The 26,444-nt window shown below is 39.9% G+C and overlaps 1 protein-coding gene across 4 annotated transcripts in view; it reads right to left on the bottom strand.

Annotated features, from left to right (window-relative positions):
* LOC135513223 (receptor-type tyrosine-protein phosphatase C-like) overlaps positions 1-26,444 on the bottom strand; it is an 83,164-nt gene that overhangs the window by 16,468 nt on the left and 40,252 nt on the right. For 2 of the 4 annotated variants that reach the window (XM_064936032.1, XM_064936031.1), the window contains 11 exons: positions 22,289-22,516; positions 22,036-22,065; positions 21,685-21,921; positions 21,148-21,366; positions 19,434-19,550; positions 19,250-19,372; positions 18,966-19,106; positions 18,561-18,707; positions 18,081-18,286; positions 17,723-17,783; positions 16,136-16,244 (listed from right to left, as the gene is read on the bottom strand). In XM_064936032.1, coding sequence (XP_064792104.1) covers positions 16,136-16,244; positions 17,723-17,783; positions 18,081-18,286; positions 18,561-18,707; positions 18,966-19,106; positions 19,250-19,372; positions 19,434-19,550; positions 21,148-21,366; positions 21,685-21,921; positions 22,036-22,065; positions 22,289-22,516 — 1,618 coding nt within the window. The remainder of the gene's footprint in view (positions 1-16,135; positions 16,245-17,722; positions 17,784-18,080; positions 18,287-18,560; positions 18,708-18,965; positions 19,107-19,249; positions 19,373-19,433; positions 19,551-21,147; positions 21,367-21,684; positions 21,922-22,035; positions 22,066-22,288; positions 22,517-26,444) is intronic. The other 2 variants (XM_064936033.1, XM_064936034.1) reach the window with 2 other exon arrangements.

Here is a 26,444-nt window from a genome sequence, read left to right as displayed (position 1 = left end):
ACATAGTTGACCGAATATAAGTGTATTATTTACAGTCTGCATAATATCTTTGAAAGATTCCCTGTGGCGTAAATGTTGATCAATAAGGCTTGTTTCACTTCATTATCCATTGTCAATAAACGTTAACGTGCCGGATTCACCTGTAAAATACTGAGGTCAAGTGAGCCAACGCTGGCAAAACGCAGTAAAGCCATTTGAACTTTAGTCTGCTACTGAATTCAGGTGCATGAATACACAACATTTTAGAGTATTGCATGTTTTCCCGGAGGGAACAGTAGGCACTCTCATGCTCAGATAAAGGTGATAGCTACAAATCATTCCAAGCAAACAGATTTATTCAATCTTCCACAATAGAAATTATACCCAATTTGTTTATTTAATTTCTGTGCCATATTTAAAAATGACTCTGATATCACAGGTTGTGTGAGGCAGCAGAGCCATATTACAGAGAACTTTGAGGGCATATAACTCACGTTTTCCACAGACAAAATGTATTTATAAATATATTTTGCGATGTGTACCATTAGTAGATCATTAATCCAGAGTGATGACTACAGTATACTATAAAATGCCCATATTATGCCAAAGAGGTTTTGCGACGTGTTTTACTATCAGATCAATAATCAACATTCATGAACATTTCAAAATATAACATGCCCATATTATGCCAGCTGCAAGATTAGAAAAATACTTATTTTATTATATTATAGTAAACTTTTGTCCTTCTTCAACAAGAAATTATTAAGTGTCCCACTTTGGTCTCAGGACAATTTGTGTTTGAAGAAAAGTCATTGATCCTGTGTTTATTTAGTGTTTAGTGTAGTAGAGTTCTGAAGCTATGTAGAATGTAATCAAGTTGGGAGTTAAGACAATGGGACGATTCTGGAAGGTGTTCTGGAAAGCATGTTTTCAGAAAGGGCCAATACTCACCCTACTTAAAAGGGAAAAATATCCTTCCCATATTTTGTCAATCGATCTACTGTTTCTTCTTTCTCTTGTGAATGTTGATACTGGTGTTATACATAGAATAATAGGCAATCATTTGGAAAGGTGGAATTATATTATGTTTATAATAATTGACCGCTATCTAAAGGATCAATGTATTTATACAGCTATATTTTATATTATATTAGACCACGGCTCCCGATTGCCGCAGTGGTCTAAAACACTGCATCTCAGTGCAAGAGGAGTCACTACAGTACCTGGTTTGAATCCAGGCTGCATCACATCCGGCCGTGATTGGGAGTCCCATAGGGAGGCGCACAATTGGCCCAGAGTCATCGGGGGTTTGGACGGGGTAGGCCGTCATTGTAATTAAGAATTTGTTCTTAACTGACATGCCTAGTTAAATCAAATTTATAAAAAATTTAATTACTGTGCTGATAATGTATTATGTATTATTATGATGTATTATGTATTATATTATTCAAGAATATAACACAAGAGCTTTGTGCAATAGTTTTACGAGAAATAAATAAATAAATAAAAACATTTTTACAGTCTGGATTACACCCAGATTGATTATGAAATTACACTTAAATAAAATGTACATGTATTTATTTCTGCAATAATACACTAACATATAAATAAAGGCATAATAACATAAGGAGCCATTTGAAACCCACTAACCCACATGTAGTTTTCACCTCCACCATTCCTACTGTACAGCACCACATGGTTTGACGTTTTTCAAGCTATAACATATACAATTTCCTGAAATTAATTACAATTATTTATTTTTCTAAACAAACACCAGGCAACAGAGAATTAGTGTATGTGTTGGTACCCTCTTCTCTTTGACATAGGGGTTATCAATGTCGACTGTAATATGACTACTTCATTTATTTTTTTAAATATAAAGAATTGATAGACCAAGAAAAAGGTAGTTCTTTACAGTGACACAACTTTGGTTTTAGAACAGTCTACCTGCCCGCTCGGAGGCGTTCGCATGGTCCTAAAGCACACCGTGCCCTTTCTGAACGTAATTTATTATTTATTTCATCCATTCTGAACGTTAATGTATAATTTATGCTTAATTTCAACGATTAAAACAAATGATGGTCTTCTACGCTAATGTAAATAAATGTATGTCTATTGTAAGAACTACACATTTTTAAACCTTATATCACATTATCTGTAAAATAGTAAATTAGTAAAATAGTTCATTTTCTAAGTGATTCATCTACTCCATCCTTTCAGGTCCTGCAGACTTCCAAACCAACAACCATTGGCTATAACAGAGCAGGCTTAAGTTAACTGGTACACCACTTGGCGGTCCCTATGGCAGTATCCTTTGAAGAACCCTTTTGGGATCCATGTAGAACCCTTTGGGGTTCTATGTAGAACTCTTTCCACAGAGGGTTCTACATGGAACCCAAAAGCATTTTACCTGAACCTAGAGCCCTTTTCCTAGAACTGTAGCCTAGGTTACTGACACAGTCCAGTAGCCTTCCTTTTATCCTGTTGAATCTAGGGGGCACTATTTTCATTTTTGGAAAAATAACATTCCCAAAGTAAACGGGCTATTTTGTCAGGACAAGATGCTAGAATATGCATATAAATGACAGCTTAGGATAGAAAACACTCTAAAGTTTCCAATACTGTAAAAATATTGTCTGTAAGTATAACAGAACTGATATTGCAGGCGAAAGCCTGAGAAAAATCCAATCAGGAAGGGACTCTTATTTAGAAAGCTCTGCGTTCCTATGCGTTCCCATTGAGCAGTGAATGAGATATCAACCAGATTCCCTTTTCTATGGCTTCCCTAATGTGTCTAGTGTCACAATACATAATTTCAGGCTTTTATTTTGAAAAATGAGCCTGAAAGTCAACATTGCGTCAGTGGTCAGCTGGAGGCTCTCAGAGTGTTTTGTGCGTAAAAGACAAATGCGGCCATTGTTCCTCTCTTTCCTACTAGGAAGCCACCTGTCCCGGTTGATATGTTATCGAATAGATGTTTGAGAAACACCTTGAGGATTGATTATAAACAATGTTTGCCATGTTTCTGTCGATATGATGGAGCTAATTTTGAATATTGTTTGGCGTTGTCGTGACCGCAATTTCCGGTCGAATTCTCAGCCAAACGTGAAGAACTAACAGAGTTATTTCGGCTACAAAAATAATATTTTTGGAAAAAAGGAACATTTGCTATCTAACTGGGAGTGTCGTGAGTGAAAACATCCGAAGCTCATCAAGGGTAAACAATTTAATTTGATTGCTTTTCTGATTTTCATGACCAGGTTGCCTGCTGCTAGCTAGGCATAATGCTATGCTAGGCTATCGATAAACTTACACAAATGCTTGTCTTGTTTTGGCTGTAAAGCATGATTAAGAAAAGGCTAAGCTGTGTTTCAATATATTTCACTTGTGATTTCATGAATATGAATATTTTCTATTAATATTTTTTTGTCCATTGCGTTATGCTAATTAGTGTCAGTTGATGACAATTCTCCCGGATCTGGGATGGGTCGTTCCAAGAGGAGTGAAAATGATCAACTTTCACAGGATGAGAGAAAGAAAAAGGACAAGATGTCAAGCAGAGGCTCAAAAGGTAACTGATATTTTTACATTGTCTCCAGACACACACGTTTTATTGAGCCAAGTCATGGATCCAAGTGTCCACTGTGATTTATCATGTACATTATGGCCATGGTCTCTCTTGTGAACAGAGTAAGCCTCAGCCAGAGAACTTGTTTGAACCAGAGGCTGGAACACCTGGCAGACCAGAAGAGGATCATCAGCAAGCTGAAGGCTGGATTTCCCCCTACAGAGAAAGAGAAGCTGGCTGACAGCAAGGACAGCCAGAAGCTACTCTTGAAAACTGTGGCAGCTCACAAAAATATCAAACATTTTAAGGCTGAAGTAGTAACTGTGGTCTGGAAGTCCCGAGTGGCCTAGTGGTCTAAGGCACTGCATCTCAGTGCTAGAGGCATCACTACAGACACCCTGGTTGGAATCCAGGCTGTATCCCAACCGGCTGTGATTGGGAGTCCCATAGGGCGGAACACAATTGGCCCAGCGTCGTCCGGGTTTGGCTGGTGTAGGTTGTCATTGTAAATAAGAATGTGTTCTTAACTGACTTGCCTAGTTAAATACAGGATTTAAAAAATCCATCACTGTTCAATGGACCACAAGGAAGGTAAATCAGTCATATGTGTGTAAAGTATCGAGAACAGTGTGGTAGAAAGTTGTTGCACCTTAAAACAGTCCAGCAGAATTTGGGTGCGCAGTAGGACAGAGATATAGTGTATTTTGGTGAGCAGTAGGACAGAGATATAGTGTATTTGGGTGACCAGTAGGACAGAGATAAAGTGTATTTTGTTGAGCAGTAGGACAGAGATATAGTGTATTTGGGTGAGCAGTAGGACAGAGATATAGTGTATTCTGGTGAGCAGTAGGACAGAGATATAGTGTATTTTGGTGAGTAGTAGGACAGAGATATAGTGTATTCTGGTGAGCAGTAGGACAGAGATATAGTGCCTTCTGATGAGCAGTCGGACAGAGATATGGTGTATTCTGGTGAGCAGTAGAACAGAGATATAGTGTATTTTGGTGAACAATAGGACAGATATATTGTGTATTTTGGTGAGCAGTAGAACATAGATATCGTGTATTTTGGTGAGCAGTAGGACAGAGATATAGTGTATTTTGGTGAGCAGTAGGACAGAGATATTGTGTATTCTGGTGAGCATTAGGACAGAGATATAGTGTATTTTGGTGAGCAGTAGGGCAGAGATATAGTGTATTCTGGTGAGCAGTAGGACAGAGATATATTGTATCTTGGTGAGCAGTAGGGCAGAGATATAGTGTATTCTGGTGAGCAGTAGGACAGAGATATAGTGTATTTTGGTGAGCAGTAGGACAGAGATATAGTGTATTCTGGTGAGCAGTAGGACAGAGATATAGTGTATTCTGGTGAGTAGTAGGACAGAGATATAGTGTATTCTGGTGAGCAGTAGGACAGAGATATAGTGTATTCTGGTGAGCAGTAGGACAGAGATATAGTGTATTTTGGTGAGTAGTAGGACAGAGATATTGTGTATTCTGGTGAGCAGTAGGACAGAGATATTGTGTATTCTGGTGAGCATTAGGACAGAGATATAGTGTATTTTGGTGAGCAGTAGGGCAGAGATATAGTGTATTCTGGTGAGCAGTAGGACAGAGATTTAGTGTATTTTGGTGAGTAGTAGGACAGAGATATTATGTATTCTGGTGAGCAGTAGGACAGAGATATAGTGTATTCTGTTGAGCAGTAGGACAGAGATATAGTGTATTTTGGTGAGCAGTAGGACAGAGATATAGTGTATTTTCGTGAGTAGTAGGACAGAGATATAGTGTATTCTGGTGAGCAGTAGGACAGAGATAGTGTATTCTGGTGAGCAGTAGGACAGAGATAGTGTATTCTGGTGAGCAGTAGGACAGAGATATAGTGTATTTTGGTGAGCAGTAGGACAGAGATATAGTGTATTCTGGTGAGCAGTAGGACAGAGATATTGTGTATTCTGGTGAGCAGTAGGACAGAGATATAGTGTATTTTGGTGAGCAGTAGGACAAAGGTATAGTGTATTTTGGTGAGCAGTAGGACAGAGATATTGTGTATTTTGGTGAGCAGTAGGACAGAGATATAGTGTATTTTGGTGAACAGTAGGACAGAGATATTGTGTATTTTGCTGAGCAGTAGAACAGAGATATAGTGTATTTTGGTGAGCAGTAGGACAGAGATAGTGTTTTTGGTGAGCAGTAGGACAGAGATATAGTGTATTTTGGTGAGCAGTAGGACAGAGATATAGTGTATTTTGGTGAGCAGTAGGACAGAGATATAGTGTATTTTGGTGAACAGTAGGACAGAGATATAGTGTATTCTGGTGAGCAGTAGGACAGAGATATTGTGTATTCTGGTGAGCAGTAGGACAGAGATATAGTGTATTTTGGTGAGCATTAGGGCAGAGATATAGTGTATTCTGGAGAGCAGTAGGACAGAGATATAGTGTATTTTGGTGAGTAGTAGGACAGAGATATTGTGTTTTCTGTTGAGCAGTAGGACAGACATATTGTGTATTCTGGTGAGCATTAGGACAGAGATATAGTGTATTTTGGTGAGCAGTAGGGCAGAGATATAGTGTATTCTGGTGAGCAGTAGGACAGAGATATAGTGTATTTTGGTGAACAGTAGGACAGATATATTGTGTATTTTGGTGAGCAGTAGAACAGAGATATTGTGCATTCTGGTGAGCAGTAGGACAGAGATTTTGTGTATTCTGGTGAGCAGTAGGACAGAGATATAGTGTATTTTGGTGAGCAGTAGGACAGAGATATAGTGTATTTTGTTGAGCAGTAGGACAGAGATATTGTGTATTTTGCTGAGCAGTAGAACAGAGATATAGTGTATTTTGGTGAGCAGTAGGACAGAGATATAGTGTTTTTTGGTGAGCAGTAGGACAGAGATATTGTGTATTTTGGTGAGCAGTAGGACAGAGATATAGTGTATTCTGTTGAGCAGTAGGACAGAGATATAGTGAATTTGGGTGAACAGTAGGACAGAGATATAGTGTATTTTGGTGAGCAGTAGGACAGAGATATAGTGTATTTTGGTGAACAGTAGAACAGAGATATAGTGTATTTGGGTGAGCAGTAGGACAGAGATATATTGTATTTTGGTGAACAGTAGGGCAGAGATATAGTGTATTCTGGTGAGCAGTAGGACAGAGATATAGTGTATTTTGGTGAGCAGTAGGATAGAGATATAGTGTATTCTGGTGAGCAGTAGGACAGAGATATAGTGTATTTGGGTGAGCAGTAGGACAGAGATATATTGTATTTTGGTGAGCAGTAGGGCAGAGATATAGTGTATTCTGGTGAGCAGTAGGACAGAGATATAGTGTATTTTGGTGAGCAGTAGGACAGAGATATAGTGTATTCTGGTGAGCAGTAGGACTGAGATATAGTGTATTCTGGTGAGTAGTAGGACAGAGATATAGTGTATTCTGGTGAGCAGTAGGACAGAGATATAGTGTATTCTGGTGAGCAGTAGGACAGAGATATAGTGTATTTTGGTGAGTAGTAGGACAGAGATATTGTGTATTCTGGTGAGCAGTAGGACAGAGATATTGTGTATTCTGGTGAGCATTAGGACAGAGATATAGTGTATTTTGGTGAGCAGTAGGGCAGAGATATAGTGTATTCTGGTGAGCAGTAGGACAGAGATTTAGTGTATTTTGGTGAGTAGTAGGACAGAGATATTATGTATTCTGGTGAGCAGTAGGACAGAGATATAGTGTATTCTGTTGAGTAGTAGGACAGAGATATAGTGTATTTTGGTGAGCAGTAGGACAGAGATATAGTGTATTTTCGTGAGTAGTAGGACAGAGATATAGTGTATTCTGGTGAGCAGTAGGACAGAGATAGTGTATTCTGGTGAGCAGTAGGACAGAGATATAGTGTATTCTGGTGAGCAGTAGGACAGAGATATAGTGTATTTTGGTGAGCAGTAGGACAGAGATATAGTGTATTCTGGTGAGCAGTAGGACAGAGATATTGTGTATTCTGGTGAGCAGTAGGACAGAGATATAGTGTATTTTGGTGAGCAGTAGGACAGAGATAGTGTATTTTGGTGAGCAGTAGGACAGAGATAGTGTATTCTGGTGAGCAGTAGGACAGAGATATAGTGTATTTTGGTGAGCAGTAGGACAGAGATATAGTGTATTCTGGTGAGCAGTAGGACAGAGATATTGTGTATTCTGGTGAGCAGTAGGACAGAGATATAGTGTATTTTGGTGAGCAGTAGGACAGAGATAGTGTATTTTGGTGAGCAGTAGGACAGAGATATTGTGTATTTTGCTGAGCAGTAGAACAGAGATATAGTGTATTTTGGTGAGCAGTAGGACAGAGATAGTGTTTTTGGTGAGCAGTAGGACAGAGATATAGTGTATTTTGGTGAGCAGTAGGACTGAGATATAGTGTATTTTGGTGAGCAGTAGGACAGAGATATAGTGTATTTTGGTGAACAGTAGGACAGAGATATAGTGTATTCTGGTGAGCAGTAGGACAGAGATATTGTGTATTCTGGTGAGCAGTAGGACAGAGATATAGTGTATTTTGGTGAGCATTAGGGCAGAGATATAGTGTATTCTGGAGAGCAGTAGGACAGAGATTTAGTGTATTTTGGTGAGTAGTAGGACAGAGATATTGTGTTTTCTGGTGAGCAGTAGGACAGACATATTGTGTATTCTGGTGAGCATTAGGACAGAGATATAGTGTATTTTGGTGAGCAGTAGGGCAGAGATATAGTGTATTCTGGTGAGCAGTAGGACAGAGATATAGTGTATTTTGGTGAACAGTAGGACAGATATATTGTGTATTTTGGTGAGCAGTAGAACAGAGATATTGTGTATTCTGGTGAGCAGTAGGACAGAGATATAGTGTTTTTTGGTGAGCAGTAGGACAGAGATATTGTGTATTTTGGTGAGCAGTAGGACAGAGATATAGTGTATTCTGTTGAGCAGTAGGACAGAGATATAGTGAATTTGGGTGAACAGTAGGACAGAGATAAAGTGTATTTTGGTGAGCAGTAGGACAGAGATATAGTGTATTTTGGTGAACAGTAGGACAGAGATATAGTGTATTCTGGTGAGCAGTAGGACAGAGATATAGTGTATTTTGGTGAGCAGTAGGACAGAGATATAGTGTATTCTGGTGAGCAGTAGGACAGAGATATAGTGTATTCTGGTGAGCAGTAGGACAGAGATATAGTGTATTTTGGTGAGCAGTAAGACAGAGATATAGTGTATTTTGGTGAGCAGTAGGACAGAGATATTGTGTATTTTGGTGAGCAGTAGGACAGAGACATAGTGTATTTTGGTGAACAGTAGGACAGAGATATTGTGTATTTTGCTGAGCAGTAGAACAGAGATATAGTGTATTTTGGTGAGCAGTAGGACAGAGATATAGTGTTTTTTTGGTGAGCAGTAGGACAGAGATATAGTGTATTTTGGTGAACAGTAGGACAGAGATATTGTGTATTTTGCTGAGCAGTAGAACAGAGATATAGTGTATTTTGGTGAGCAGTAGGACAGAGATAGTGTTTTTGGTGAGCAGTAGGACAGAGATATAGTGTATTTTGGTGAGCAGTAGGACAGAGATATAGTGTATTTTGGTGAGCAGTAGGACAGAGATATAGTGTATTTTGGTGAACAGTAGGACAGAGATATAGTGTATTCTGGTGAGCAGTAGGACAGAGATATTGTGTATTCTGGTGAGCAGTAGGACAGAGATATAGTGTATTTTGGTGAGCATTAGGGCAGAGATATAGTGTATTCTGGAGAGCAGTAGGACAGAGATATAGTGTATTTTGGTGAGTAGTAGGACAGAGATATTGTGTTTTCTGGTGAGCAGTAGGACAGAGATATAGTGTATTCTGGTGAGCAGTAGGACAGAGATATAGTGTATTTTGGTGAACAGTAGGACAGATATATTGTGTATTTTGGTGAGCAGAAGAACAGAGATATTGTGCATTCTGGTGAGCAGTAGGACAGAGATTTAGTGTATTCTGGTGAGCAGTAGGACAGAGATATAGTGTATTTTGGTGAGCAGTAGGACAGAGATATAGTGTATTTTGGTGAGCAGTAGGACAGAGATATTGTGTATTTTGCTGAGCAGTAGAACAGAGATATAGTGTATTTTGGTGAGCAGTAGGACAGAGATATAGTGTTTTTTGGTGAGCAGTAGGACAGAGATATTGTGTATTTTGGTGAGCAGTAGGACAGAGATATAGTGTATTCTGTTGAGCAGTAGGACAGAGATATAGTGAATTTGGGTGAACAGTAGGACAGAGATATAGTGTATTTTGGTGAGCAGTAGGACAGAGATATAGTGTATTTTGGTGAACAGTAGAACAGAGATATAGTGTATTTGGGTGAGCAGTAGGACAGAGATATATTGTATTTTGGTGAACAGTAGGGCAGAGATATAGTGTATTCTGGTGAGCAGTAGGACAGAGATATAGTGTATTTTGGTGAGCAGTAGGACAGAGATATAGTGTATTCTGGTGAGCAGTAGGACAGAGATATAGTGTATTTTGGTGAGCAGTAGGACAGAGATATAGTGTATTTTGGTGAACAGTAGGACAGAGATATAGTGTATTCTGGTGAGCAGTAGGACAGAGATATTGTGTATTCTGGTGAGCAGTAGGACAGAGATATAGTGTATTTTGGTGAGCATTAGGGCAGAGATATAGTGTATTCTGGAGAGCAGTAGGACAGAGATATAGTGTATTTTGGTGAGTAGTAGGACAGAGATATTGTGTTTTCTGGTGAGCAGTAGGACAGAGATATAGTGTATTCTGGTGAGCAGTAGGACAGAGATATAGTGTATTTTGGTGAACAGTAGGACAGATATATTGTGTATTTTGGTGAGCAGTAGAACAGAGATATTGTGCATTCTGGTGAGCAGTAGGACAGAGATTTAGTGTATTCTGGTGAGCAGTAGGACAGAGATATAGTGTATTTTGGTGAGCAGTAGGACAGAGATATAGTGTATTTTGGTGAGCAGTAGGACAGAGATATTGTGTATTTTGCTGAGCAGTAGAACAGAGATATAGTGTATTTTGGTGAGCAGTAGGACAGAGATATAGTGTTTTTTGGTGAGCAGTAGGACAGAGATATATTGTATTTTGGTGAACAGTAGGGCAGAGATATAGTGTATTCTGGTGAGCAGTAGGACAGAGATATAGTGTATTTTGGTGAGCAGTAGGACAGAGATATAGTGTATTCTGGTGAGCAGTAGGACAGAGATATAGTGTATTTGGGTGAGCAGTAGGACAGAGATATATTGTATTTTGGTGAGCAGTAGGGCAGAGATATAGTGTATTCTGGTGAGCAGTAGGACAGAGATATAGTGTATTTTGGTGAGCAGTAGGACAGAGATATAGTGTATTCTGGTGAGCAGTAGGACAGAGATATAGTGTATTCTGGTGAGTAGTAGGACAGAGATATAGTGTATTCTGGTGAGCAGTAGGACAGAGATATAGTGTATTCTGGTGAGCAGTAGGACAGAGATATAGTGTATTTTGGTGAGTAGTAGGACAGAGATATTGTGTATTCTGGTGAGCATTAGGACAGAGATATAGTGTATTTTGGTGAGCAGTAGGGCAGAGATATAGTGTATTCTGGTGAGCAGTAGGACAGAGATTTAGTGTATTTTGGTGAGTAGTAGGACAGAGATATTATGTATTCTGGTGAGCAGTAGGACAGAGATATAGTGTATTCTGTTGAGCAGTAGGACAGAGATATAGTGTATTTTGGTGAGCAGTAGGACAGAGATATAGTGTATTTTCGTGAGTAGTAGGACAGAGATATAGTGTATTCTGGTGAGCAGTAGGACAGAGATAGTGTATTCTGGTGAGCAGTAGGACAGAGATAGTGTATTCTGGTGAGCAGTAGGACAGAGATATAGTGTATTTTGGTGAGCAGTAGGACAGAGATATAGTGTATTCTGGTGAGCAGTAGGACAGAGATATTGTGTATTCTGGTGAGCAGTAGGACAGAGATATAGTGTATTTTGGTGAGCAGTAGGACAGAGATAGTGTATTTTGGTGAGCAGTAGGACAGAGATAGTGTATTCTGGTGAGCAGTAGGACAGAGATATAGTGTATTTTGGTGAGCAGTAGGACAGAGATATAGTGTATTCTGGTGAGCAGTAGGACAGAGATATTGTGTATTCTGGTGAGCAGTAGGACAGAGATATAGTGTATTTTGGTGAGCAGTATGACAGAGATAGTGTATTTTGGTGAGCAGTAGGACAGAGATATTGTGTATTTTGCTGAGCAGTAGAACAGAGATATAGTGTATTTTGGTGAGCAGTAGGACAGAGATAGTGTTTTTGGTGAACAGTAGGACAGAGATATAGTGTATTCTGGTGAGCAGTAGGACAGAGATATAGTGTATTTTGGTTAACAGTAGGACAGATATATTGTGTATTTTGGTGAGCAGTAGAACAGAGATATTGTGCATTCTGGTGAGCAGTAGGACAGAGATTTAGTGTATTCTGGTGAGCAGTAGGACAGAGATATAGTGTATTTTGGTGAGCAGTAGGACAGAGATATAGTGTATTTTGGTGAGCAGTAGGACAGAGATATTGTGTATTTTGCTGAGCAGTAGAACAGAGATATAGTGTATTTTGGTGAGCAGTAGGACAGAGATAGTGTTTTTTGGTGAGCAGTAGGACAGAGATATTGTGTATTTTGGTGAGCAGTAGGACAGAGATATAGTGTATTCTGTTGAGCAGTAGGACAGAGATATAGTGAATTTGGGTGAACAGTAGGACAGAGATATAGTGTATTTTGGTGAGCAGTAGGACAGAGATATAGTGTATTCTGGTGAGCAGTAGGACAGAGATATAGTGTATTTTGGTGAGCAGTAAGACAGAGATATAGTGTATTTTGGTGAGCAGTAGGACAGAGATATTGTGTATTTTGGTGAGCAGTAGGACAGAGACATAGTGTATTTTGGTGAACAGTAGGACAGAGATATTGTGTATTTTGGTGAGCAGTAGGACAGAGATATAGTGTATTTTGGTGAACAGTAGAACAGAGATATAGTGTATTCTGGTGAGCAGTAGGACAGAGATATAGTGTATTTTGGTGAGCAGTAGGACAGAGATATAGTGTATTCTGGTGAGCAGTAGGACAGAGATATAGTGTATTCTGGTGAGCAGTAGGACAGAGATATAGTGTATTCTGGTGAGCAGTAGGACAGAGATATAGTGTATTTTGGTGAGCAGTAAGACAGAGATATAGTGTATTTTGGTGAGCAGTAGGACAGAGATATTGTGTATTTTGGTGAGCAGTAGGACAGAGACATAGTGTATTTTGGTGAACAGTAGGACAGAGATATTGTGTATTTTGCTGAGCAGTAGAACAGAGATATAGTGTATTTTGGTGAGCAGTAGGACAGAGATATAGTGTTTTTTTGGTGAGCAGTAGGACAGAGATATAGTGTATTTTGGTGAACAGTAGAACAAAGATATAGTGTATTCTGGTGAGCAGTAGGACAGAGATATAGTGTATTTTGGTGAGCAGTAGGACAGAGATATAGTGTATTCTGGTGAGCAGTAGGACAGAGATATAGTGTATTTGGGTGAGCAGCAGGACAGAGATATAGTGTATTTTGGTGAGCAGTAGGACAGAGATATAGTGTATTCTGGTGAGCAGTAGGACAGAGATATAGTGTATTCTGGTGAGCAGTAGGACAGAGATATAGTGTATTTTGGTGAACAGTAGGACAGAGAAATAGTATTTCTGGTCTTATAAAAAAAGGAAAACATCCCAATGCCCCAGGGCTGACACTGCCCTGTGTAGGGTGCTGTCTTTCGGATTGGACATTCAAGGGGTGTCTTCTGAGGTCATTAAAGATCCCGTGGCACTTATCGAAAGAGTATGGTTATTAACCCTGTTGTCCTGGCTAAATTCCCAATCTAGCCCTCAAACCATCATGGTCACCTAATCATCCCCAGTTTACAATTGGCTCAAACTGCTGTTCACAAATGCTCTCCATCCAACCTCACTGAGCTCGAGCTGTTTTGCAAGGAGGAATGGGAATAAATTTAGTCTCTCGATGTGCAAAACTGATAGAGACATACCCCAAGCGACTTACAGCTGTAATCGCAGCAAAAGGTGGCGCTACAAAGTATTAACTTAAGGGGGCTGAATAATTTTGCACGCCCAATTTTTCAGTTTTTGATTTGTTAAAAAAGTTTGAAATATCAAATAAATGTCGTTCCACTTCATGATTGTGTCCCACTTGTTGTTGATTCTTCACAAAAAAATACAGTTTTATATCTTTACGTTTGAAGCCTGAAATGTTGCAAAAGGTCGCAAAGTTCAAGGGGGGCGAATACTTTCGCAAGGCACTGTAGACCAGTTCCCTTGGCGTTCCTAGGCACAGGGACTATGTTGGTCTGCTTGAAACATGTAGGTATTACAGACTGGGTCAGGGAGAGGAACATGTCAGTGAAGACACTTGCCAGCTGGTGAGCACAAGCTCTCAGTACATGTCCTGGTAATCTGTCTGGCCCTGCGGCCTTGTAAATACTTACCTGTTATAAGGACTTACTCACATCGGCTACGGAGAGCATGATCACACAGTTGTCCGGAACAGCTGGTATTTAGTGTTGCTAGCCTTGAAGTGAGCAAAGAAGGTATTTCGCTCGTCTGGTAGGCTCGCGTCACTGGACTACTCATGGCAGGGTTTCCCATTGTAATCCGTGATAGTTTGCAAACACCTGCCACATCCGACGATCGTACAAGCTGGTGTAGTAGAATTCAATCTCAGTCCTGTATTGACGTTTTTCCTGTTTGATGGTGGTCGGATGATGTAGCGAGATTTTTATAAGCGTCCGGATTAGTGTCCCACACCTTAAAAGCTTCAGCTCTAGCCTTTAGCTCAGTGAGGATGTTGCCTGTAATCCATCGCTTCTGGTTGGAATATGTACAGTCGTGGCCAAAAGTTTTGAGAATGACACAAATATACATTTTCACAAAGTCTGCAGCCTCAGTTTGTATGATGGCAATTTGCATATACTCCAGAATGTTATGAAGAATGATCAGATGAATTGCAATTAATTGCAAAGTCCCTCTTTGCCATGCAAATGAACTGAATCCCCCCAAAACATTTCCACTGCATTTCAGCCCTGCCACAAAAGGACCAACTGACATCATGTCAGTGATTCTCTCATTACCACAGGTGTGAGTGTTTACAAGGACAAGGCTGGAGATCACTCTGTCATGCTGATTGAGTTCGAATAACAGACTGGAAGCTTCAAAGGGAGTGTGGTACTTGGAATCATTGTTCTTCCTCTGTCAACCATGGAGGTTTCCTGCAAGGAAACATGTGCTGTCATCATTGCTTTGCACAAAAAGGGCTTCACGGGCAAGGATATTGCTGCCAGTAAGATTGCACCGAAATCAACCATTTATCGGATCATCAAGAACTTCAAGGAGAGCGGTTCAATTGTTGTGAAGAAGGCTTCAGGGCGCCCAAGAAAGTCCAGCAAGCGCCAGGACCGTCTCTTAATGTTGATTCAGCTGCGGGATTGTGGCACCACCAGTACAGAGCTTGCTCAGGAATGGCAGCAGGCAGTTGTGAGTCCATCTGCACGCACAGTGAGGCAAAGACTTTTCGAGGATGGCCTGGTGTCAAGAAGGGCAGCAAAGAAGCCACTTCTCTCCAGGAAAAACATCAGGGACAGACTGATATTCTGTAAAAGGTACAGAGATTGGACTGCTGAGGACTGGGGTAAAGTCATTTTCTCTGATGAATCCCCTTTCCAATTGTTTGGGGCATCAGGAAAAAAGCTTGTCCGGAGAAGACAAGGTGAGCGCCACCATCAGTCCAGTGTCATGCCAACAGTAAAGCATCCTGAGACCATTCATGTGTGGTGTTGCTTCTCAGCCAAGGGAATGGGCTCACTCACAATTTTGCCAAAGAACACAACCATGAATAAAGAACGGTATCAACACATCCTCTGAGAGCAACTTCGCCCAACCATCCAGGAACAGTTTGGTGACCAACAATGCCTTTTCCAGCATGACGGAGCACCTTGCCATAAAGTGATAACTAAGTGGCTCGGGGAACAAAACATCAATATTTTGGGTCCATGGCCAGGAAACTCCCCAGACCTTAATCCCATTGAGAATTTGTGGACAATCCTCAAGAGGCGGGTGGACAAACAAAACCCCACAAATTCTGACAAACTCCAAGCATTGATTATGCAAGAATAGGCTGCCATCAGTCAGGATGTGGCCCAGAAGTTAATGCCAGGGTGGATTGCAGAGGTCTTGAAAAAGAAGGGTCAACACTGCAAATATTGACTCTTTGTCTCAACTTCATGTAATTGTCAATAAAAGCAAACGACACTTATAAAATGCTTGTCATTATACTTCAGTATTCCATAGTAACATCTGACAAAAATATATAAAGACACTGAAGCAGAAAACTTTGTGGAAATTAATATTTGTGTCATTCTCAAAACTTCTGGCCACGACTGTACACAGCTACCTCTTCAAATACAATCTGAAGGTAATCTGAAGCCTACTGTAGCATTTGAAGACTTCCTGTCAGACAGGAACTGACTAAATACTCACTTGGACGTCTTGCGCTGCGGGTTGTAGATCTTGTAGAGAAAGAAGAGGAGAGCCAGAGACATCAGGATGATGAAGAACACAAGGAACCCAATCACAGCTTTGTCATTGTCTGAAAACAGATGAGAAGAGTGGTACAGGGGCATTTACTCAACAATGTAAAAGCAACACTGAATGCTGTTCAGCCTACCATGAATGGAGGGAGGAGGAGGGATAAATGGCCACTTGTTCATACAGTTCATCAAAGTAATATTATTTTGTTAATTGGAGTCAGAGAAAGGTAATATTCATACAAAGTGTATCATTTCAATCAGTCTGACTTGAGTATATTTATTGCTGACTTCTGCATAAGATTCTTTGGACACTGTGTTAACAACCCTCCAGGCAAGCTTCAATGCCATACAATTCTCCTTCCATGGCCTCCAATTGCTCTTAAATACAAGTAAAACTAAATGCATGCTCTTCAACCAATCGTAGCCTGCACCTGCCCGCCTGTCCAACATCACTACTCTGGACGGATCTGACTTAGAGTACGTGGACAACTACAAATACCTAGGTGTCTGGTTAGACTGTAAACTCTCCTTCCAGACCCACATCAAACATCTCCAATAAAAAGTTAAATCTAGAACTGGCCTCCTATTTCGCAACAAAGCATCCTTCACTCATGCTGCCAAACATACCCTTGTAAAACTGACCATCCTACCAATCCTCGACTTCGGCGATGTCATTTACAAAATAGCCTCCAATACCCTACTCAACATATTGGATGCAGTCTATCACAGTGCAATCCGTTTTGTCACCAAAGCCCCATATACTACCCACCATTGCGACCTGTACGCTCTCGTTGGCTGGCCCTCGCTTCATACTCGTCGCCAAACCCAATGGCTCCATGTCATCTACAAGACCCTGCTAGGTAAAGTCCCCCTTTATCTCAGCTCGCTGGTCACCAAAGCATCACCCACGCGCTCCAGCAGGTATATCTCTCTGGTCACCCCCAAAACCAATTCTTTCCTTGGCTGCCTCTCCTTCCAGTTCTCTGCTGCCAATGACTGGAACAAACTACAAAAATCTCTGAAACTGGAAACACTTATCTCCCTCACTAGCTTTAAGCACCAACTGTCAGAGCAGCTCACAGATTACTGCACCTGTACATAGCCCACCTATAATTTAGCCCAAACAACAACCTCTTTCCCTACTGTATTTATTTTATTTATTTATTTATTTTGCTCCTTTGCACCCCATTATTTTTATTTCTACTTTGCACATTCTTTCTTCCACTGCAAATCTACCATTCCAGTGTTTTACTTGCTATATTGTATTTACTTCACCACCATGGCCTTTTTTTGCCTTTACCTCCCTTATCTCACCTCATTTGCTCACATCGTATATAGACTTGTTTATACTGTATTATTGACTGTATGTTTGTTTTACTCCATGTGTAACTCTGTGTCGTTGTATGTGTCGAACTGCTTTGCTTTCTCTTGGCCAGGTCGCAATTGTAAATGAGAATTGTTCTCAACTTGCCTACCTGGTTAAATAAAGGTGAAATAAAATTAAAATAAAAAAATCTGGAAATGTAAAACTACTTACAGCGAGTAGTAATGTGTGTTTCTATCCGTTTACTCGTGTATTTCCCATTGTATGTAAAGATCTGAAAAAAGAAGACATTCATGTATGATCCTTCCACCACAATAGTTCCTGGTCCCCACAAACCCACTGGGTTAACAGGAACGCACAATAATCAAGCCAATACTCTCGTTAATGATCATCCTGACTATGTGAACACATTACCTGAGAGACATACTGGTGAAACACCATTTCTACATCTTCTGTTTAACTCATCTACATACAGTACATAGAGCATTTCATTCAGCAGTATCTAATGCCACGATATATTACAGCATAGTCAATACATTAGGTTTTACTGTATGAATGTTGAATAACGTACCTGAACTGTGTAGTCTGCTAAATAGCTGAGGTCCGCAAATGTAAAATTGCATTTTTTTTGTTTTTTTGCCTCAGACCCAGTGATCGTTGCAATGTACCAGTTCTCTTTTCCCTTCCACTGAAATGGCTTTAATTCCTCACATGTAATGGTAAAAGCATTGTTCTGAGTATAAGTCACACTCGTTTTCCCCCGCACCTCATCAGGTACTGTCAAACACAAACATAGGCAACAGATTACATTATGGTCATCCTGTTCACAGATCCCAACAGATGTGAAGCAGTTATTTCATATAGGCCTGTTGTGAACTGCATTCTTCCACTTCATATTCTATGATCATTTACTACGCTTCAGAAACATTTTTACTCAGCACCCTTTCACTTCAACATTTGCACCGTGTAAAGATTGCGGCAGTATGTTAAAAATCATCATATTGATATATATTGTGAATGAAATGATATATGCAATGTATGTCACACTTACCTCCAGCTGCAGTTTGTATTGTCTCAGACACGCTTGGGAATGTATCGTAACTCGTGTCTTTGTACCTTGGCTCAATTGAACAGATATAATTTGTGAACGGCTGCAATTGATTAAAATCATAATGTAATTCATCCGTGGTGTGACAATCTGAAAAATGGATGAAAAAGGAGTCAAAGCTTGATCTGAAATTCTTATCAATTAGTTGTTTGTTTTAAATATATATATAAATGATCTCATCTCCCACCTGAGGCAACTGCTTGTTCGACAAGCTGCCAGGGACATACAATTGTAAAGGCAACCACATCTTTAGGAAAACATACATGCCTGTGTATTCCATAGGGACTTATCATTAAAATAAGGTTAATTTGTTTGGTGGGTAAAATAATTACTTAACATGTAGCTTACCTTTAACTTTAACAGTCTCAATTCTACAGGAAACGCAGGAGTGAAATAGCTGAGTATTTTTGGGGCAGTTATTGCTCTGATTGGTCCATTTAAGGCTTATGGAGGTATTTGTGTTTGAAGACCTTTGGGTAATGTTCACTTCTACGGAGTGAAATATAAGAATAATATGATCATAGTGATACTGAAATAAATGCATGTTATGTCATGTTATAGGCTATTTTCAGTATTCAAATGTTTAAGTCGAGGGAGAGTTTATCTTAACAAATGTTTGTATAATAACTTACTACACTTGATTTCAGCGTCAATGGACTTGGTATTGATGACTTTACTGTTGTGAGTAATCTTTCCACTACAGTTGTATTTCTGAAAGGGTTCCAAATCAGTCAAGTTAATCGACCCGTTGTTTCCTGGACAAAAACAAGAGTATTAGTGTAAATTCATGTGAAATGTGGAAACATAATTTTTTACCTTCACAGGTGTAATGAATGTCCAGATCTTTAGGGCTACAGTTTTTTGGCTTGTTTTTCCATACTATTTCAACATTGTTGTATTCCAGATTGGGAGAGTGTTTGACTGTAGAATACTCTGTTTCAAAATAGGAAAGATTTAATTGTAGCCATGCACAAAAGAGACACAATAGTGATCCTGGTTAACACATGATGGTTTATCAGCAGCCGTGTACAATGTGGCCACAGCCTTTGATATTTGACTTTATTAGGATCTCTTTTAGTCCTCATTTGGACTAATCTTATAAGAGTATACAGTGCATTTGGAAAGTGTTCAGACCCCTTCCCTTTTCCACAAGTTGTTATGTTCCAGCATTATTCTCAAATGTATTAAATAAATACAAATCCTGACCAATCTACAAACAATACCCCATAATGACAAAGCAAAAACAAGTTTTTATAAAGGTTTGCACATTAATTATAAGTATTCAGACCCTTTGCTATGAGACTCGAAATTGAGCTCAGGTGCATCCTGTTTCCATTGATCAATCCTTGAGATGTTTCTACAACCTGATTGGAGTCCACCTGTGGTAAATTCAATTGATTGGACATGATTTGGAAAGGCACACACCTGTCTATATAAGGTCCCACAGTTGATAGTGCATGTCAGAGCAAAAACCAATCCATGAGGTTGAAGGAATTGTCCTTAGAGCTCCGAGACGGGATTGTGTCAAGGCACTGGGGAAGGGTACTAAAACATTTCTGCAGCATTGAAGGTCCCCAAGAACACAGTAGCCTCCATCATTCTTAAATGGAAGAAGTTTGGAACCACCAAGATTCCTAGAGCTGGCCGCCCGGGGGAGAAAGACCTTGGACAGAGAGGTGACCAAGAACCCGATGGTCACTATGACAGAGTTCTAGAGTTCCTTTGTGGAGATGGGAGAACCTTCCAGAAGGACAACCATCTCTGCAGCACAATCAGGCCTTTATGGTAGAGTGGCCAGACGGAAGCCACTCCTCAATGAAAGGCACATGACAGCCCGCTTGGAGTTTGCCAAAATCCACCTAAAGGACTCTCAGACCATGAGAAACAAGATTCTCTGGTCTGATGAAACCAAGATTGAACTCTTTGGCCTGAATGCCAAGCGTCATGTCTGGAAGAAACTAGGCACCATCCCTACGGTGAAGCATGTTGGTGGCAGCATCATGCTCTGGGGATGTTTTTCAGCAGCAGGGACTGGGAGACTAGTCGGGATCGAGGGAAAGATTAATGGAGCAAAGTACAGATAGATCCTTGATGAAAACCTGCTCCAGAACGCTCAGGACCCCAACCTGGGGCCGTTGTCCAACAGGACAACGACCCTGAGCACACAGCCAAGACAAAGCAGGAGTGGCTTCGGGACAATGTCCTTGAGTCGCCCAGCCAGAGCCCGGACTTGAACACGATTGACCATCTCTGGAAAGACCTGAAAATAGCTGTGCAGCGACACTCCCCATCCAACCTGACAAAGCTTGAGAGGATCTGCAGAGAAGAAAGTGAGAAACTCCCCAAATAAAGGTGTGCCAAGCTTGTAGCGTCATATACTGTACTTTCCGAATGCACTGTACACTGTTGGTCAGGATTGTTTAAATAAAGGATAGCAGGTCATAGTGATTGAGAAATGTCCTTTGCTGTTGAGTAATTCCTGTTTAACATTTTTAATATTTTTCTTTCTGAGTGTTTATAGTAATCTCACCTGCTGTTATGGGTATAGTTTTGCTGATGTTGACACTGCAACCTCCAGGCACAGCTACATTGGTTGTGAAGTTTGTGCAGAAATGTTCATCTGAAAGCTCAAAACACTTGTCTTTGTCCCAGGTGATAACAGGACTGTTCCATTCAGCATCACTGATATCCCATTTCGTCACATAACACAAATATCCCGGCTTCGTGTTGGTGGAAAACTCTAGGTCATCTAAATCGTGCAAACATTTGTTAAAAGAAATATAGATTTTTAACAATTTTTCCAACATGGATTATTTTAGATAAGTATCATAGTCTACAGCTAGTTAACTACAAGTGAATTTACATAATAGTTATTATAAGTAAGTAATTTGTCATTGTATTGAGATTCAACCTAAAAAGATCCCTATATGTTACTACTAAACACAGTGACTGTTACATCCCACGATTTGTTTTCCTCCAAAGCATTATTTAGCCACAGGATTTAATAAGGATTATTAGTTCATATGTAATTAAATTAAACAGTGTATGCTCAGTGCCTTTGACATACCCATTTTCTCAGTCCTCAGAGTGCTATTTCCTTGGAGTTCACATTCAGGCTGAATCTTTGTCAAAGTGTATTTCCTGCAAGGCTTCAATGTTACCACAATAGTGGAGTTCACCGTTTGATGCTCAACAGTCATGTTTTTTCCTGATTCATCCTGGTACGATATGTTGTATGTGTCGGAGGTTGAGGCCTTTAAGTCAATCTGAAAGCCATAGCTGACAGGCATGACCGTGTATGTACCTATAAGATTAAATGAAAAGATTGATCATTATTTATTCATTTATTTATTCAGGTGAACTATGCCTATCATGCACAGTCTTAGAATGCATCTCAAACCAAAGAATTGGAACTCACACTTTGGCGGTGTTGGTTTAGTCTGGCTGCCTGAAAGACAGAACAGACAGGTGAGAATCCACGAGAACAACGTGACATTACAACATCACAACAATCCATTACAACATCACAACATTCCATTACAGCATCACAACATTCCATTACAACATCACAACAATCCATTACAACATCACAACATTCCATTACAACAGTAGGAGAAACATGATCTACTATCAATGGACACAACACAGCATCCCATGGAGAAGAGGCCAACCTGTGGGGATAGCTGTAGTGGAAGTCATGGTGCTTGCAGGTGAGGTTTGGTTGTGAATGGGTGGAGTGCTTGTAGGCAAAGCGTTTTTGTAGGCCTGGGATTGAGAGGTGGAGGTGTTTGTAGAAAAGGCTGGGGTTTGGTTGAGGGTGCTTGCAGGGTCAGATGTCTGGGTTTGGGCGACTGCAGTGCTTGCAGGGTCAGAAGTGCTTGTGCTCGAGTCGCCAGTTACTATAAAATAGAGAACGACACACTTTTGATGTGAGACAGAGACAATACATTTTACAGCATTAACAGACGTTAATGTAGGAGGTATACATTACATCAATCTATTTGACTATAATGCACACAGGTGTGAACACACCAAGGCTCTTGACCATTTTAAATATGTATATATTTTTTTTTACTTCACATGAGAGAGGTATGGAATGTTCCAGACCCAATTACACCTTTAAGGTCTGGTCTACTTTAGATGATTTGTGCTGTTAACATTGTATTGGATTTCCTGTAACCAAAACCCTGAGCTTCTAAGGCAAAATGCAAAAAGCAGCGACTTAAAATGTTTACTTCCGTATTTCAATACAATTAGGTTGTCACAATGTTTCAGCATACACTTGCTTTGGTTTGGCTTGACCCGCAAGTATTTTCCTACATAGGACTCATACAAAACGACACAAAATGAAACAGAAAAAAGCACTTAGAGCTGTAGAAGTATTCAACCCAAAATAAAACACTGTGTTTCTCTTCCATTTGAACAGAGACCTACAACAGAAAAAAACACTTAGGGCTATAGAAGTATTCAAGTGTTTTTCCTTGCTCAACTCCAAGGGAGACGCACCCTGCACTGCCATTTTACTGGTCCGCCCACCCAATGAAAACCTGGTAAGATGCTGCTGTTGTGACTGGCTGGGGATTCTTTTTGTTACTTTTTCACACGACTACACCTCTTCAGGATTGAAAGGTGTTACTCTCAGTTTGTGAATATGTAACTGGGGTAGTGGGTGAACCACCAGTGAGTCTGCTATCAAAGTTTGATTGCAGAAGTGAAATGTCTTCACACATCCAGTGAGGGTTGTTTGCAGTTGCGTTTGAGACAACAAAAAAATTGACCATCAAGAGGAAGCTATGCCTTTACTTATTAATGGAGAGCTGGATGCTATGTACTTTGCATAGAGGCTTGTGGGGGTTCTGGTGGCTTGTTCTCATCAATGGCAAGATGGCCAAGGTGGGGTGTGATAACGTGATGAAGATGGCCAAGGCGAGATGTGACGAAGGCTATCTCCCCCAATCTCTTTCTCAAAATCTACATTTAATCCATTTTAAATTCAGACTGAAACACCACTAAATGTTGAAAAAAATGGAATGATGTGAAACTTTCTTCAGAAAATATTCTCAGCCCTGTATATATAAATATATATTCAGTGAATTCAGACTTCAGAAAATATTCTCAGCCCTGTATATATAAATATATATTCAGTGAATTCAGACTTCAGAAAATATTCTCAGCCCTGTATATATACATTTTTATACAGTGACTTCAGAAAATATTCTCAGCCCTGTATATATACATTTTTATACAGTGACTTCAGAAAATATCCTCAGCCCTGTATATATACATTTTTATACAGTGACTTGTCACTAATCTCGCCGAAGATGGTGCCTCTTTCTGTTCGGGGGACGCTCGGCGGTCGTCGTCGCCGGCCTATTAGCTGCCATCGATTCCCTTTCCGTTTGTTTCTGTTTATTGGGTTTAATTGGGTACACCTGTCTTGAGTAAGTGTTTGTTTGTAGGGTATTTAAGGGCACTAGGCCCGCTGGGTATTTGTGCGGGCTTGTTCTCTGTTATTTTGGTGTTGGTGTAGAAGTGTATTCCTCATTATTTTCCGGACAGTTTTAGTCCGGTGTACTTTGGTCGGTGGTTTCTTACGCCCTAGTGTTGGCATGTCCATGTCTCCGCTGTCATTGGAATAAATAGATTCACGTACGACCTTACCTGCTCTCTGCGTTTGACTCCTCCACCGCACCATTTGTAGAAGTCATAACATGACTTCAGAAAGTTCACACCCCTTGATTTGTTCCACATTTTATTGTGTTACAGCCTGAATTTAAAAATATTTCAATTGAGATTTTGAGTCAGTGGTCTACACACAATACCCCATAATGTCAAAGTGGAATATATCATTTTTGTTTTACAAATTAATAAAAAATGAAACGTTTAAAATGTCTTTACTCAATGAGTATTCAACCACTTTGTTATGGCAAGCCTAAATATATTCAGGAGTTAACATGTGTTAAACAAATCACATAATAAGTTGCATGGACTGAACAATAATAGTGTTTAACATGACTTTTAAATTACTTCCTCACCTCTGTACCCCACACATACAATTATCTGTAAGGTTCCTCAGTTGAACAGTGAATTTCAAACACAGATTCAATCACAAAGACCAGGGAGGTTTTCCAATGTTTCGCAAAGAAGGGCACCTATTGGTAAATGCATTTTAAAAAAGCAGACATTGAATATCCCTTTGAGCATGGAGAACAATTATCTGTAAGGTTCCTCATACACACAGTCAATACAAATATAGTTGTCAGAGAGGAAGGTGACCGCTCAGGGATTTCACCATGAGGCCAATGGTGTCTTTAAAAAACTTTGTTTAATGATGAGATGGGAGAAAACTGAGGATGAATCAACAACGTAGTAGTTCACAATACTAACCTAAATGACAGAGTGAAAAGAAGAAAGCCTATACAGAATACAAATATTCCAAAGCATGCTCCTGTTTGCAACAAGGTACTAAAGTAATACTGCTAAAAACTTGTACTTTATGTCCAGAATACAAATTGTTATGTTTGGGGAAAATACAATACAACACATCACTGAGTATGATCATGTTAAACGCTATTATTGCACAGAGTGATTCCATGCAACTTATTAAGCAAATGTTTACTCCTGAACTTATTAAGCTTGCAATAACAAATGGGTTGACTACTTATTGACTGAGGACATTTCTGCGTTTCATTTTTTATTCATTTGTAAAAATGTCAAAAAACACAATTCCACATTATGGCGTATTGTGTGTGAATACTTTCTGAAGGCACTGTATATATATATATATATATATATATATATATATATACAGTGCCTTGCGAAAGTATTCGGCCCCCTTGAACTTTGCGACCTTTTGCCACATTTCAGGCTTCAAACATAAGGATATAAAACTGTATTTTTTTGTGAAGAATCAACAACAAGTGGGACACAATCATGAAGTGGAACGACATTTATTGGATATTTCAAACTTTTTTAACAAATCAAAAACTGAAAAATTGGGCGTGCAAAATTATTCAGCCCCCTTAAGTTAATACTTTGTAGCGCCACCTTTTGCTGCGATTACAGCTGTAAGTCGCTTGGGGTATGTCTCTATCAGTTTTGCACATCGAGAGACTGACATTTTTTCCCATTCCTCCTTGCAAAACAGCTCGAGCTCAGTGAGGTTGGATGGAGAGCATTTGTGAACAGCAGTTTTCAGTTCTTTCCACAGATTCTCGATTGGATTCAGCTCTGGACTTTGACTTGGCCATTCTAACACCTGGATATGTTTATTTTTGAACCATTCCATTGTAGATTTTGCTTTATGTTTTGGATCATTGGAAGACAAATCTCCGTCCCAGTCTCAGGTCTTTTGCAGACTCCATCATGTTTTCTTCCAGAATGGTCCTGTATTTGGCTCCATCCATCTTCCCATCAATTTTAACCATCTTCCCTGTCCCTGCTGAAGAAAAGCAGGCCCAAACCATGATGCTGCCACCACCATGTTTGACAGTGGATATGGTGTGTTCAGGGTGATGAGCTGTGTTGCTTTTACGCCAAACATAACGTTTTGCATTGTTGCCAAAAAGTTAAATTTTGGTTTCATCTGACCAGAGCACCTTCTTCCACATGTTTGGTGTGTCTCCCAGGTGGCTTGTGGCAAACTTTAAACTACACTTTTTATGGATATCTTTAAAAAATGGCTTTCTTCTTGCCACTTCCATAATGGCCAGATTTGTGCAATATACGACTGATTGTTGTCCTATGGACAGAGTTTCCCACCTCAGCTGTAGATCTCTGCAGTTCATCCAGAGTGATCATGGGCATCTTGGCTGCATCTCTGATCAG

Source organism: Oncorhynchus masou, chromosome 24 (genome assembly GCF_036934945.1).
Source record: "Oncorhynchus masou masou isolate Uvic2021 chromosome 24, UVic_Omas_1.1, whole genome shotgun sequence".
NCBI lineage: Eukaryota > Metazoa > Chordata > Actinopteri > Salmoniformes > Salmonidae > Oncorhynchus > Oncorhynchus masou.
The sequence above is the reverse complement of the archived record's forward strand: the minus strand, read 5'-3'. Positions and strand labels throughout refer to the sequence as shown.